Source organism: Melanerpes formicivorus, unplaced genomic scaffold (assembly GCF_026170545.1).
Source record: "Melanerpes formicivorus ecotype bairdi unplaced genomic scaffold, bMelFor1.0.p_v2 SCAF_3, whole genome shotgun sequence".
Lineage (NCBI taxonomy): Eukaryota > Metazoa > Chordata > Aves > Piciformes > Picidae > Melanerpes > Melanerpes formicivorus.
Window position 1 is genome coordinate 38,059,415 of NW_027142355.1, and position 15,639 is coordinate 38,075,053.

General features: G+C 46.1%; 1 protein-coding gene across 3 annotated transcripts in view; it reads left to right on the forward strand.

The window, feature by feature from the left end:
- SRGAP1 (SLIT-ROBO Rho GTPase activating protein 1) overlaps nucleotides 1-15,639 on the forward strand; it is a 187,065-nt gene that overhangs the window by 118,092 nt on the left and 53,334 nt on the right. For all 3 annotated transcript variants that reach the window (XM_068170431.1, XM_068170432.1, XM_068170436.1), the window contains exons 7-10: nucleotides 8,419-8,640; nucleotides 9,425-9,526; nucleotides 12,089-12,286; nucleotides 12,406-12,490. In XM_068170431.1, the coding sequence (XP_068026532.1) occupies nucleotides 8,419-8,640; nucleotides 9,425-9,526; nucleotides 12,089-12,286; nucleotides 12,406-12,490 (607 nt within the window). The remainder of the gene's footprint in view (nucleotides 1-8,418; nucleotides 8,641-9,424; nucleotides 9,527-12,088; nucleotides 12,287-12,405; nucleotides 12,491-15,639) is intronic.

Here is a 15,639-nt window from a genome sequence, read left to right on the forward strand (position 1 = left end):
GGCTGGATGAGGCTCTGGCCAGGCTGATGTAGTGTGGGGTGTCCCTGGCCATGGCAGGGGGGTTGGAACTAGATGATCCTTGTGGTCCCTTCCAACCCTGACTGATACTATCATACTATGATGCCTGATAAAAATAGGATAAATATATGAAGCAATGCAGTGAACTGCTCAATATACTTTATTGTAGCAAGATTGGGGAGGCTTGTGAGTTTTTAGGGGGTTTGGGGTGTTTTTTTTGCAAACCAGTCATAGTTTTCTCATTTGGATTCTGTTGCAACCTGATTTGTGAGGCTTATATGGAAAAATCCCAAGTTGCAGTTCCTCAGCTGAACTCGGTCTGAACTGTTGAACTTCTTCAGTTCATTAACAAAGCTCAGAGCTTCTGACTTAAAAAGATGATGTGTGGTTCATCTTAAGCTCCTGTGATAAAGCAAGATAAAAATACTGCTGGAGTCTTAGCTGGATGTTTCAATGCATTTAGTGAGCTGGGGCTGGCATTTGCAGAGAAGTAGAGCAATAAACTGTATTTGATATGCATGGTCTAGTTCTGTCCTCTGCATATTGTGCTAGAGGAGTTTGAATTTTCTGTTGAATGTTGTTTCTTTACTGCCTGTGTAGTAGGATCTACTTCAAGTGTAGGTCATGAGTAGTTTCTTCCTTCATTCTATAAAAAGTAGCAAAGATCACAGAATGTTAGTGGTTGAAAGGCACCTCGAAAGATCATCCAGGCCAACCCCCTGCCAGAGCAGGATCATCCAGAGCACATCACACAGGAATGCATCCAGCTGGGTTTTGAATATTTCCAGAGAGGGAGACTCCACAACCCCCCTGGGCAGCCTGTTCCAGTGTTCCATCACCCTCACAGTGAAAAGTTTTCCTCACATTTCCATGGAACTTCCTATGCCTCAGCTTCCACCCATTGCCCCTTGTTCTGTCATTGGGCATCACTGAGCAGAGCCTGGCTCCATCCTCTTGTCACTCACTCTTTACATATTAATAAACATGAATGAGGTCACCCCTTAGTCTCCTCTTCTCCAAGCTAAAGAGCCCCAGTTCCCTCAGGCTCTCCTCATAAGGAAGATGTTCCACTCCATCATTTTTGTGGCTCTGCAATGGACTCTTTCAAGCAGTTCCCTGCAGTCCTTCTTGAACTGAGGAGCCCAGAACAATATTCCAGATGCAGCCTCAGCAGGGCAGAATAGAGGAAGAGGAGAACCTCTCTCGACCTGCTAACCACAGCCCTTCTAGTACACTCCATAATGGCACGGGCCTTCTTGGCCACAAGAGCACATTGCTCTTGAGGCAATGTGATAAAAATATTACTTGTTAGCTGGATTAAATGTTTTATGCTATGTAGGAATGAATTTTTTTAAGTCTATAGGTTTCAAAGGAGCATCAGAGTATTCACCTCTGCTCATCTGACTTCGTACCCAACATCTACCCCTATGGCACATCCTATTGCTCATGTACTTGAATTAGATGTATCAGGTTTATTTGGATATAAAAAGAAGATAGGGACAGTTTCAGAGTAACCATGAACTCATGATCTTAAGGTAAGTGCTAGGGAATAGTGATCAGAACAATCTGTCTGTAGTTCTGCTGCTAGAATGCATAAAATATTCATGCGTTGGTCTTTCTCAGAGTGGAGTTTCTGAATCTCTAATTGCAGGCTGCGTGCTTTGGATGGTTAAGAAGTTAGGGAACATTTAGCTATTATGAAGTCCATTTATCCTGTGAAGGTTCTTTGTTAATCATTCATAGAACCAAGTTTAAAACTAGGCTAGGGTGTGCGCAGTCTTTCATTACATAAGTTCTCCTAAATCTGATATGTACAGCCAAATCCTTTGGATTTGGTGTTGATGTGTGTGTAACAGGATGATTAGCAAGTGACTTATTCACAGGTTAATGCATTTCTTTAAATTCATTTTTCTGGCCATTTGCATTAGGCTTTTATTATTGCTTCTAAAATGAAAGGGAGAGCATCTTTCTTGTTTGGGTGATGCTGTGCGCTAAGCACTGCAGTTTATTTTGTTCAAGCCTACTGTGTCCAGTTCTGGGCCCCTCAGTTTAAGAAGGACATTGAGACACTTGAACGTGTCCAGAGAAGGGCAACAAGGCTGGGGAGAGGCCTTGAGCACAAGCCCTGTGAGGAGAGGCTGAGGGAGCTGGGATTGTTTAGCCTGGAGAAGAGGAGGCTCAGGGGAGACCTCATTGCCCTCTACAACTACCTGAAAGGTGGTTGTAGCCAGGAAGGGGTTGGTCTCTTCTCCCAGGCAACCAGCACCAGAACAAGGGGACACAGTCTCAAGCTGTGCCAGGGGAGGTTTAGACTCGAGGTGAGGAGAAAGTTCTTCACCCAGCGAGTCATTCGTCATTGGAATGTGCTGCCCAGGGAGGTGGTGGAGTCACCATCCCTGGAGGTGTTCAAGAGGAGATTGGACGTGGCACTTGGTGCCATGGTCTAGTCATGGGGTCTGTGTTGATAGGTTGGACTCGATGATCCTCGAGGTCTCTTCCAACCTTAGTTATACTGTGATACTGTGATATACTCTAGGGAGCAATAAAGACAGTAAATGCCCTTGGGACTGCTACAGTTTTAATTCCAAATAAGAGTGAAATGCAAATTGCAAAACTAATTTTTCACACATATGCCAGAAATGCAGTGAAACTCTCAGTCTATGACTTCATTCTCTCATTTCTCATCTTTATGTTGCACCGACACTGCCTCTCTCTAGCCCGTAGATTGATAGCAGATCTCATTAGTTATCCAAGCTTCAGCCTTGGTCTGCTGATTAATGAACCTCAAGAATTGCCCCTCAGTTTAGGAAGGAGGTTGACTTGCTGGAGCGTGTCCAGAGAAGGGCAACAAAGTTGGTGAGGGGCTTGGAACACAAGCCCTATGAGGAGAGGCTGAGGGAGCTGGAGCCTGGAGAAGAGGAGACTCAGGGGTGACCTTATTGCTGTCTACAACTACCTGAAGGGGGGTTGTAGACAGGCAGAGGTTGGTCTCTTCTCCCAGGCAGCCAGCACCGGAACAAGAGGACACAGTCTCAGGCTGCGCCAGGGGAGGTTTAGGCTGGAGGTCAGGAGGAAGTTTTACACAGAGAGAGTGATTGCCCATTGGAATGGACTGCCCAGGGAGGTGGTGGAGTCACCATCACTGGAGGTGTTTAGGAGGAGACTTGACAGGGTGCTTGGTTGCATGGGTTAGTTGGTTGGGTGGTGTTGGATGATAGGTTGGACGCGATGATCTTGAAGGTCTCTTCCAACCTGGTCTATTCTATTCTATTCTGTTCTGTTCTAATCCATATTTATTCTGGCTAACAGTGTGGTTGCTTCCTTGAGCTTTACAAAACTTTCTACAAGTCTACATTTTTGTACTGAAAATCATGTATATATGCATTGTGTGTGTGTATCTGCATGTATAGGTACTGCTTTCCACCACCAGAAAGACTGGGACTTTTTTTCCAAGCATGATCAGACAGGATGTGGCAAGGGCAGCAGTTTAGAAGCAGTGCCTTAAAATGTTACTCCTAGTAAAGATCAAAGTGCCATCTCCATTATAAACAGCTCTTTCTAAACCATCACCAGCACTAGCAGATGGAAAAGATACTCCTCTTTCTGAGGAGCCATGAGCTGATATTGTGACAGAGCCATTCCTTGGTTATAACTGTTTTTCTCTCCAGATTTTGGAGCAAGTGGATTGTAGTCTGGCAGAAGTAAGAGTTGTGATCATGGATCGTAGAATGGTCTGGGAGGGAAGGGAGCTCCAAAGGTCACCTAGCCTAACCCACTCTGCAGCCAGTAAGGGCATCCTCAACTAGATCAGGTTACCCAGAGCCCTTTTAAGCCTCACTTTGAATATCTTCAGGGATGGGGTCCTAACCACCTCCCTGGGCAACCTGTTCCTGTGTTCCACTACCCTCATGGTAAAGAACCTAATATCTAAATCCAAATCTGCTCTTCTCTAGTTTGAAGCTATTGCCCCTCGTCCTATCACCACAGGCCTTTGTAAGCAGTCTCTCTCCATCCTTCTTGTAGGCCCCCTTCAGGTTCTTGAAGGCTGCTATTAGGTCTCCCCAGAGCCTCCTCTTTTCCAGGCTGAACAGCCCCAGCTCCCTCAGCCTGGCTTTGTAGCAGATGTGCTGACCATTTTCATGGCCCTCCTCTGGAGCCCTGATGCCTAGTGAGTGGAGGTTTTTTTGCTATTTAAAATTAAATTTATTTATGCAAGTGCAATTTTTCTGTGAATCATTGAAGCAAAATTCCAAAGTCACATATTTTAGATTTCATTCAAAGAGCCACTGGTGGTTTAGGTTCTGGATTTAGTTCCTGTTTGCTCTGCAGGCATTGGCATTGCACATAAATGCCTTAGTCTGGCAGATTATTCTGCTGTACTTGAAGAATCCTTCTCCTTGGCTGAGAAGCTTTATTTGTTACCCTGTTCAGCTGCCATCAGCTGCAAAAGGTGGCCATGGTGATAACTATTGAATAGGTTTAGGGTTTAACAGTGAAGTTCTTGGTACTATCACAGCATACAGGCTGTGCTGGAGCATGTCCAGAGAAGGGCCACGAGGATGATCAGAGGGCTGGAGCACCTCTCCTGTGGAGACAGAGAGCTGGGATTGTTCAGTTTCATAGTATCATAGTATCAGTCAGGGTTGGAAGGGACCACAAGGATCATCTAGTTCCAACCCCCCTGCCATGGGCAGGGACACCCCACACTAGATCAGCCTGGCCAGAGCCTCAGCCAGCCTGGGCTTAAACACCTCCAGAGACGGGACCTCAACCACCTCCCTGGACAACCCATTCCAGGGCTTCACCACTCTCATGGGGAAGAACCTCCTCCTCACCTCCAGCCTGAATCTCCCCACCTCCAGCTTCATTCCATTCCCCCTAGTCCTTATCACTACCTGAGATCCTGAGAAGTCCTTCCCCAGCCTTCCTGTAGGCCCCCTGCAGATACTGAAAGGCCACAATTAGGTCACCTCGGAGTCTTCTCTTCTCCAGACTGAAGACTCCAGTTTGGAGAAGAGAAGGCTCTGAGGAGAACTTACTGTGGCCTTTCCGTATCTGAAGGGGGCCTACAAGAAAGGTGATGAGGGACTTTGGAGGATGTCAGGTAGTGATAGGAGTATAGGGAATGGATCCAAGCTAGAGGAGGGGAGATTGAGATTAGATGTTAGGAAGAAGTTCTTCCCCATGAGGGTGGTGAGACACTGGCACAGGTTGCCCAGGGAGGTGGTGGAAGCCCCATCCCTGGAGGTTTTTAAGGCCAGGCTGAGTGTGGCTCTGAGCAACCTGATGTAGTGTGGGGTGTCCCTGCGATGGCAGGGGGGTTGGAACCAGATGATCCTTTGAGGTCCCTTCCAACCCTGACAATTCTGTGATCTTATATTCCAACCTGCAGAAAAGCTTTATCACAAAGCCACACAGCTCTAACTGTAAATCAATAAGTTTTCTATTAATACCCACATTAATCCCCTAGAGCAAAATTCAATCTCTAGGTGCCTGTACTTTTGTAACATATGGATAGTTGGCCATGCTGAACCTGGTGGTGCCCTCTATTTCTCATTTCCTCTCAGTTTCATTTGTCGTGAGGTCTCTCTGAAACTGATGCCCATGAAATAAAACTGCTGTCCAGACCCGCTTTTTTATCAGCACTTTTAGTCTGTCTCTTTCATCTGAGATAGTGAATTAAATATGAGATCTGATTTGACACAGAACAAGAGAAAAACACCAAGAGACTTTTCCTTTTAGAAACAATATTTGTCAGGCTGGAGGTCTTTGAGATATGGATGTGCTTTAGTATTAGAGTGGCCCTTTTAGTAAGTGTAATAGAAATTTCCATTCTCTAAGTGCTAAAGAGAGAGGTTAACCTATGTGCATTTGATTGAACATGACAACTTTTTTTCCATTTTCTTTAAATGGGCCAAGAACTGGGGTTTGGGAAGTTACTGCAGTAACTACCTGCACTTGCAGCCCGCAAAGCCAATCAGATCCTGGGCTGCATCAGGAGAAGTGTGGCCAGCAGGGCAAGGGAGGTGATTCTCCCCCTCTGCTCAGCTCTGGTGAGACCCCACCTGGAGTACTGCCTCCAGTTCTGGAGCCCCTATTACAAGAGGAATCTGGAGGTGCTGGAAGGTGTCCAGAGAAGGGCCAGGAGGATGATCAGAGGGCTGGAGCACCTCTCCTATGAGGACAGACTGAAGGAGTTGGGGCTGTTCAGTCTGGAGAAGAGAAGGCTCCCAGGTGACCTAATTGTGGCCTTCCAGTATCTGAAGGGGGCCTACAGGAAGGCTGGGGAAGGACTTTTCAGGATCTCAGGTAGTGATAGGACTAGGGGGAATGGAATGAAGCTGGAGGTGGGGAGATTCAGGCTGGATGTGAGGAGGAGGTTCTTGACCATGAGAGTGGTGAAGCCCTGGAATGTGTTGTCCAGGGAGGTGGTTGGGGCCCTGTCCCTGGAGGTGTTTAAGAGCAGGCTGGAGGAGGCTCTGGCCAGGCTGATGTAGTGTGGGGTGTCCCTGCCCATGGCAGGGGCGTTGGAAGTAGATGATCCTTGTGGTCCCTTCCAACCCTGAATGATACTATGATACTATTCACTAAGACTGAAAGCTGTGTTGTCAGATTTCAGAGCAGTTTGGTCAGTGATCATTGCTACACCTGAAGCAAAGAGTGAGGATGTTCATTCTCTTTTTAACACACAGCTGTGGAAAACATGTTGAAAACTTTGTCTTTTCAAATAAAAGCAAAGGGAAGGGAACATGACCCCATGAGGACTCAGGAGGCTTTCTAGTAGCTGCAAGGATGGTAGACATACAAATGTTGCCCACAGTGGTCTGAATTCAAATTGCTTCTTTACCCAACTGTATCGCTTAACTTGCAAGTCCTGCAGGGAGAGAAGACTTTTTAACTGTAAGTAGGCACCCAGGAGAGGTAGCTGGGACCTAAGGGATGCCCTAAAGCAGAGTGCTCCCTGACTGCTCTAGCTAGGCCTCTGACTGGAACAAAATTCTGCTGTCTGAGTAAAGAACATTGCTCTGTATGCAACCGTTAGTCCCACTACTGGAGTGGCAAAGAGGTTTGCAATGCAGCTGCCATTACCCAGGAGCTCACTGAGCAGAACCTGAGGGTATTGTGGATATTGTTTACTGTGTGATGTGGGAGAAAAAATTAAGGAAATAATCATTTGATACATGACATTTAAAAATCTATTCAGCTGTTCCTCTGAAATATTAACCAGTCATGAATAATGCAAACTGGGAACATTTGAAATTCAGGAACAAGCACAACTTCATATCCTACCAATGAGGCTTCCATTACCTTCCAGTGCTGCTCTCACTCCTGGGGAAAAAAAGACAGAAATGATGACTGTTTGCACTTAGTGTCATAGTATCAGTCAGGGTTGGAAGGGACCACAAGGATCATCTAGGTCCAACCCCCCTGCCATGGGCAGGGACACCCCACACTAGATCAGGCTGCCCGGAGCCTCATCCAGCCTGGGCTTAAACACCTCCAGGGACGGGGCCTCGACCACCTCCCTGGACAACCCATTCCAGGGCTTCACCACTCTCATGGTGAAGAACCTCCTCCTCACATCCAGCCTGAATCTCCCCAGCTCCAGCTTCATTCCATTCCCCCTAGTCCTATCACTACCTGAGATCCTGAGAAGTCCCTCCCCAGCCTTCCTGTAGGCCCCCTTCAGATACTGGAAGGCCACAATGAGGTCACCTGGGAGCCTTCTCTTCTCCAGACTGAACAGCCCCAACTCCTTCAGTCTGTCCTCATAGGACTTAGTGGCACAATGTATGTTTCTGGCCCTGTCTAAACATGGGAAATACAGTGCTTGTATTAAATAAATGTTCATTATCAGGGGGAAGGATATTAAGCCATATTTGTTGCATTGAAAAGCATGTTGGGTGGGGCACTGATACTAGAGACAGTTGTGGAGGTTTTGTCTAGGCACAGACGTAAGCAGGAATTGCTTCATTTTCAGTTTGGTGCTGGGGTGGACTGAGATTGTAGAGTTATGCCAGTGTGAGTTTAAGTGGATGATCCAAGGCTTCCCTGTGACAGTAGCACTGAAAAGCCCACTTGTGTGTGGAGTTCCAGACCTTTTCTATGAAAGTACAGCAGCTACTCATCTGTATCTGATAAACAAATGCAAATGCACTGCCATGTGTGTACACTTACTTGATCTCTTCTACAGCTGTCCTTTAATCTTTGCAACGGAACAAGGATGCTAAACACTTAGTGAGCCTAGTGTTGTATGTGACTTTAGAATATATTTTGGAAATACTTCAAAGACTCAGCAATCTCAGGACAGAAGACTTTGGGGATAGTTTCTGGATTGGGGTATTAGAATGGTGGTCCTCCTTTTTCATTTGTTTTCTTTCCCCTTTATTGTGTTTTTAGTGTTGTGATCTTGGATACCATGCCAGCCTGAATAGAGCCCTGAGAACATACCTTTCTGCAGAGTATAACCTTGAAACTTCCAGGCACGAGGGCTTAGACATCATTGAAAATGCAGTTGACAGCTTGGAGCCACGCAGTGACAAGCAGAGATTCATGGAAATGTACCCCACTGCTTTTTGTCCACCGATGAAATTTGAGTTCCAGTCACATATGGGTGATGAGGTCTGTATACTGACAACCCCATGGTGACTGTTTCTGTGTCTAAGGCAGGGAATTTGTCCTCTTCTGCAAAGAGTTTGGTAAAAGCTGTCACAGCGACCCAAATGCAAGCTGATGAGCAACAATGTACTGCAAAACTGGCAGCATTGCTCTGAGTTTCTTCAGAGCTCTCAAGTGAAAACTGTTGTGTGTTACTGCATTGTGTACTACTTGTAATGACATTGCTGTGAACTTGCTGGCCACCCTGTCCTCAGCCCAGCACCTGCCCAAGTAGTGGCTTCATGTCTTCACTACCTGTCTCACCCATGAAAGAGCTGTTGAGTGCTCTTTGAGAGCAGCTGCAGTGCTGCTCCCCATTGTGCACACTCAAACGCAGCCTTTTCCCCTTCTTCCTTCCTCATGCTACCATCTGGAGATTTCAGGCTTACAGAGTACCCCAGCCATACCCTGTCCTGCTACAGCAAAGGCCTGTAGCAAAGCAGAGTGCAGAATCCTCCGTGTGCTTCTTTTATCTGAAGGCAGCTCCAGAGGTTGCATTACTGTATGATAGAGGAGCAACACCAAGCAGCCATACAGCAAGGCTGTGCTCTGTAGTCATAAAATGCAGTACAGAGTTCCATGCTTGGTAACACAACTACTGTGAATTCAGATGGACACATTTTATCTACTTCATTATTTTTCAGTAGCTTTGGCAGGAATTCCCCTAGTTTTTAGGAGAGCAGCTGAAGACTGTTCAGTGGTGGGGTTTACTTCCTGCATCTTACAGCTCATTTTGATTCTTTCTTAGGTTTGTCAGGTCACTGCCCAGCAACCTGTGCAAGCAGAGCTTATGCTTAGATATCAGCAACTACAGTCACGACTGGCCACACTCAAGATTGAAAACGAGGAGGTAAGATCTGTGTCGACAAGGGCAGTGCATTCACCATCCTCTTCAGGAAGGTGTAGTGTTTTCTACCTTGTCAAAATCATGTAAATGATACTGAAATGGCTTCAGTCTGTATGAGTGGTTTTAATTTGAACAATCAAACCCTGGCAGAATATGCTAAGGTAGGTCCTTGTCTGCTCTGTAGAGGTTTGGGAACTCTTCTCTTTCACTCATCCATACATTCCCATTGCCAGGTTCTGAGTTTTTTCCTTCAGTGAATACTTGTGGAAGCACTTATTTTTAAAGTTTTGTGGCAGAAAGCCACTGAGCACAGCTTCTGCTTTCTGTGATTGCCCTCTGTCCAGTCCCCAAATTGCTACTTCTGAAGTACAAAGGAGTTTGCAATATCTTTTGTGGTAGCTGAGTCAAAATCTCTTGTGCCCTCAGCTGCAGCTATTTATAAACAGGAGTGCTGAATGCCTGTGATCAGGGTAGGTCACCTAGTAAAATAGAAAGCAGTTCCTTTTTGTTAAATGCAGCAAAGCTGTGCTGTTCACTTACTCCTGCACTGACAGCAGTGGGTATAACTTGCACCTTCATCCAGTTTAAGGCAGCATTAAAGGCCCTCAGTTCAAATGAGAATCCGTTCCTGGATTAAAACATAGGGATCATTTCTTGGGGTAGTTTTTGGATATGTTTTCAGGATTCCCTTTTTTCTCATCCTGTGGTATGTGCTGAGTGGTTGAATCTAGGTATTAGTATCTAGGTATTAGTATTGGGGCTGTTCAGTCTGGGGAAGAGAAGGCTCCAAGGTGACCTAATTGTGGCCTTCCAGTATCTGGAGGGGGCCTACAGGAAGGCTGGGGAAGGACTTCTCAGGATCTCAGGTAGTGATAGGACTAGGGGGAATGGAATGAAGCTGGAGGTGGGGAGATTCAGGCTGGATGTGAGGAGGAGGTTCTTCCCCATGAGAGTGGTGAAGCCCTGGAATGGGTTGTCCAGGGAGGTGGTCGAGGCCCCGTCCCTGGAGGTGTTTAAGCCCAGGCTGGATGAGGCTCTGGCCAGGCTGATCTAGTGTGGGGTGTCCCTGCCCGTGGCAGGGGGGTTGGACCTATATGATCCTTGTGGTCCCTTCCAACCCTGACTGATACTGTGATACTATGGTATCTGTGAGGCATGGTCTTTAAAAATTCCCTTTTGACTTCAGAAAATATGGTAACAAAGACAAAAGGATAGCCAAGAGATTATTTCTTTCAGTAGAGTGCAAGGGCTTAAGGGGAAGAAATTGTTAGCAGACACAAAAGGGATATTTGCCTACACTAGAGATGCATGTACAAGTGTACATGATTCAGTTAAGTTGGCTTTACTAGAGACTATTCCAAAGCAGTAGTGGGAGGTAAATCACATCCTTTTGAGTCCTGCCTGTTACTTTGTTGTTTTGTGGAAACTCTGCATCCCCTTTTCCATGGCTTGCTTTCCACTGTGAGCAACCGAGCTCTTTATAGCTCATAGGAAATGCTGTGAGGCTGGTGTAAATTGTTCTTTCTCCAACCCCCTCCTGCAGCTGTGTATTCCACTTCTACAATCTAAACATCACTGTGCTCCACACCATAGCACTCTGCAGAACAGTGTCACAGATTTTTTTTCTTGGAAGAACATGTTGTTCTGTCAGCCAGACCCTTGGATATACACATTCCATCTAAGGTGGTGACCACCCATGGGAGAGCTGACCTTTCAGAGAAGATCATCTCTACTGCCTGGTGTCCCAGACTAGGGACCATAGGCAAATCACATCACATTTTTATGCTAATTTCAGGAAACAAATCCGTGGCTGACTGTCCACACGAGCATACATTTGTGCCTGTGGTTTCTGCTGTGGTAAAGCAGAGAACTAGACGGGAAACCTGATCGGCTCACTCTTCCCTCACGTTGGTATTTCACAGTATCACAGTATAACCAAGGTTGGAAATGACCTCGAGGATCATCGAGCCCAACCTATCAACACAGACCCCATGACTAGACCATGGCACCAAGTGCCACATCCAATCCCCTCTTGAACACCTCCAGGGATGGTGACTCCACCACCTCCCTGGGCAGCACATTCCAATGACGAACGACTCGCTCGGTGAAGAACTTCCTCCTCACCTCGAGTCTAAACCTCCCTTGGTGCAGCTTGAGACTGTGTCCCCTTGTTCTGGTGCTGGTTGCCTGGGAGAAGAGACCAACCCCTTCCTGGCTACAACCACCCTTCAGGTAGTTGTAGAGGGCAATGAGGTCTCCCCTGAGCCTCCTCTTCTCCAGGCTAAACAATCCCAGCTCCCTCAGCCTCTCCTCACAGGGCTGTGCTCAAGGCCTCTCCCCAGCCTTGTTGCCCTTCTCTGGACACGTTCAAGTGTTTCGATGTCCTTCTTAAACTGAGGGGCCCAGAACAGTACAGTGTTACAGTACATCTAATTTTTCATGTTCACACACCAGTTTGTTCAGGGGAGTGTGTGAAATAATTATTTTGAGTGATCAGCTTCCCTTCTAAGCTGTTCTGGTAGGCATTTATCTTTCTGTTTGATAAGTCATGCTTTTTAACACCAGGTTAAGAAAACAACAGAGGCTACGCTGCAGACAATACAAGATATGGTCACCATTGAAGACTATGACGTGTCAGAGTGTTTCCAGCACAGTCGCTCAACGGAGTCTGTGAAGTCAACAGTCTCTGAGACGTACCTGAGTAAGCCCAGCATTGCAAAAAGAAGAGCTAACCAGCAGGAAACGGAGCAATTCTATTTTATGGTATGCTGCTCGCTTGCTCGCTCCTGTGATACGAACCAAAGGCCGGAAGGAAACACTCTGCAGCAGTTCCTGGAATTTATGTGCCCTGTATAGTAACAGATGGATCTGTCTCTCTACAGAAATTCAGAGAGTATCTGGAAGGTAGTAATCTCATCACAAAACTTCAAGCAAAACATGACTTGCTGCAGAGGACACTCGGAGAAGGTAAATATCACTCAGTAAACTGAAAAGCGGTTCCAGGCTGTGTTGTGAACCCACTGAAATGCCAAGGGTATGCAGCACAGAGAGAGTGATTGCCCATTGGAATGGGCTGCCCGGGGAGGTGGTGGAGTCACCATCATTGGAGATGTTCAGGAGGAGACTTGACAGGGTGCTTGGTTGCATGGGTTAGTTGGTTGGGTGGTGTTGGATGATAGGTTGGACACAATGATCTTGAAGGTCTCTTCCAACCTATTCTCTTCTCTCTCCTCTCCTCTCCTCTCCTCTCCTCTCCTCTCCGAACCTCTCCGAACCTCTCCGAACCTCTCCGAACCTCTCCGAACCGAACCTCTCCGAACCTCTCCGAACCGAACCTCTCCGAACCAAACCTCTCCTCTCCGAACCTCTCCTCTCCTCTCCGAACCTCTCCTCTCCGAACCTCTCCTCTCCTCTCCTCTCCTCACCTCTCCGAACCTCTCCTCTCCGAACCTCTCCGAACCTCTTCTCCCCTCCCCTCCCCTCCCCAGCATAGATTTGGGTTTTACCAATCATGGTGTGATGTGATCAGAGTACACACTATAGACTCATTTTTGTCTCTTCAAGAGATTCTTCTTTCCACTGCACAGACATTTAGACAAGTGACTGTGTTCTGGAAATGGAGCCAGTGAGAAAGAAGTCTTGTGTCTGACAGGAGAGGTGACACAGTTGTTGCAGGGTGATTTAAGACCTGTGACACATTTATTTTTTTCTACTTCCTAACAATTTCTGTTGATTTGAGGTTTCATTAAGAGCTGTGGTAGAATGATTTTTTTTCCAGCATGTGAAATTCCCCAGGGTGCATCTCTTGCAATGGACTCACTAGCATAATATTTCTAACACATGGACATCATAGTATCAGTCAGGGTTGGAAAGGACCACAAGGATCATCAAGTTCCAACCCCCCTGCCATGGGCAGGGACACCCCACACTAGATCAGGCTGGCCAGAGCCTCATCCAGCCTGGCCTTAAACACCTCCAGGGACAGGGCCCCAACCACCTCCCTGGACAACCCATTCCAGGGCTTCACCACTCTCATGGGGAAGAACCTTCTCCTCACATCCAGCCTGAATCTCCCCACCTCCAGCTTCATTCCATTCCCCCTAGTCCTATCACTACCTGAGATCCTGAGAAGTCCCTCCCCAGCCTTCTTGTACCTGAATGTATTTCTTGCAACCCAACAACTCAGTGGAGCACTTAGGAAAGGTGAAAGGTGCAGTCCTGATGTCGCTAACACCAGTAGCTATACTTACAGACTTATTGCCAGTAGCTAGACTTACAGACTTAATTTATCGCTGAGTTTCTGCTAAATATTTGCCTATTGAATGAATAGCTCTATACATATTGATTATCATTTTTGCATGTTGTTACTGCATTACCAAACAAATATTGTTGTACTACAAATTATGATAGCAGGGAATCAGCCATTGTCCTGAACACTCCACCACAATCTTTAGAAACACATCTTAAAACATAAATGAAGTCAGCAGGTTTGGGTGGGTTGGATTGGTTGATTGGTTGGACACGATGATCTTGAAGGTCTCTTCCAACCTGGTTTGGTTTATTCTAGTTTATTCTAAAAGCAGTAGAGCAGGATTAAGGTATTAATGAATGAAGCACTATGCACAGTTCCAGCCCACCCCTTAGCAGCCCTCCCAACAGGCACTTCCTCATGGGCCAAGGGGGAAAGGAGGCTCACACTGCATGCCTTGAGGACTAGCCGCACAGAATGTGACAGACCTGACAGGAAGTGAATAGCCCTGCAAAGAGTAAAAATCCTCTCCTGAAGGTTAAACATAACTCAAAGCTCAGACTCCAGAAAAGAAACCTGGTTTCTAAAGAGTGTCTGTAAAGGATGTGTCAGTTGATTTTATTTTGACTGCCAGAAGTCTGTTGTTAATCAGATTTCTTCTTGCTTTAATACAAAAGCCCAGATCCATAAATTCAGTTGTGGAGGTGCCCAAAGACCTATTAACATTTCAATGGATGTGACCCAAACAAAGCCTCTATCTAGGGAGGTTAGGGGTAGGAAATAAACAGGGTTTTCATGCAAGACTGGGCTGTAGATGTTTGTTAGCTGGGTTTAGGCACATTATGCTCTTTCTCATGGAAGTTTTCATTTCTTATGGTGGGGCTTTTTTTGAGTGTGTGCATTAAGCAGTTTATTCACACAAAACAATGTGTAGCTGATGTTAGCCGAAGAAGAGGAAAAAAACAGACCTCCAGAGGTTGACAGAAAATGGATTTGGAAAAATAAAGTGAATGTTTGTCATTTGGAAGGGCAGTAAAATGCACCAGGAGCAAGGTAAAAGGCAACAGAATCTGTTGCCTAATGCACGTTGGGAAAGAAGTAAGGAAAGAAATGTATGAAAGGAAATCCAAAGAAAACTTCTCAGCAGGGTGACCTAAGTGATAAATCGCTGTCAGGCTCCAGGGCATTCTGCCATGCATGCTCAGACATGCTTAGACCTTTCTGTTTGAAGAGCTCCCTTTCACCCATCAGCTGTAACCCTGAGCAGTTAATCTGTGTGACTCAGAGTGGTTTTGCATCATCATAGCATGTACAAATAGTACCCCACATGTACACATCCACATTCAAAGCTGATATTTGGAGCAAAGGCTGGGGTTTGTCACTAGTTAAAAAGTTCAAGTACTCCACTTCTGTTGAGGCATGTCCTACATTACAGTGCACATGCCTTGCAAGGATGACCTGGATTCAATTTATTTCTTGAATGGAGGCAGTTGTAAGGGTAGAATTACAGTGGAGTAAAAAACATTATTGCTGTAGCTAGTAGGGAAATGAATTTGCAGAAAGTGAACTGCTCCTCTGCTCCACTCAAGCTGCTTTTTCTGGCAGTTTTAATGTTGCCACCACACCAGACAAATAATACAGGGTGCTGTATTAAGTAATACAGAGGAGAACAGGGGAGAATAGAGGAGGATTGTCTCAACTTCAAGTTTTCTTTTGGCATCCTCTTGCTTTTATTCAAACCTGTACAGTGTGAGGATGTAGGCTGAATAAATCCAGGTTCTAGTCTGCTGTCCACAACGATGAGAGCATTTGGTTTCTGTTCGAGTTCATCACTTGCTTACTACAGTCTGATGCTGTTTATGGACAC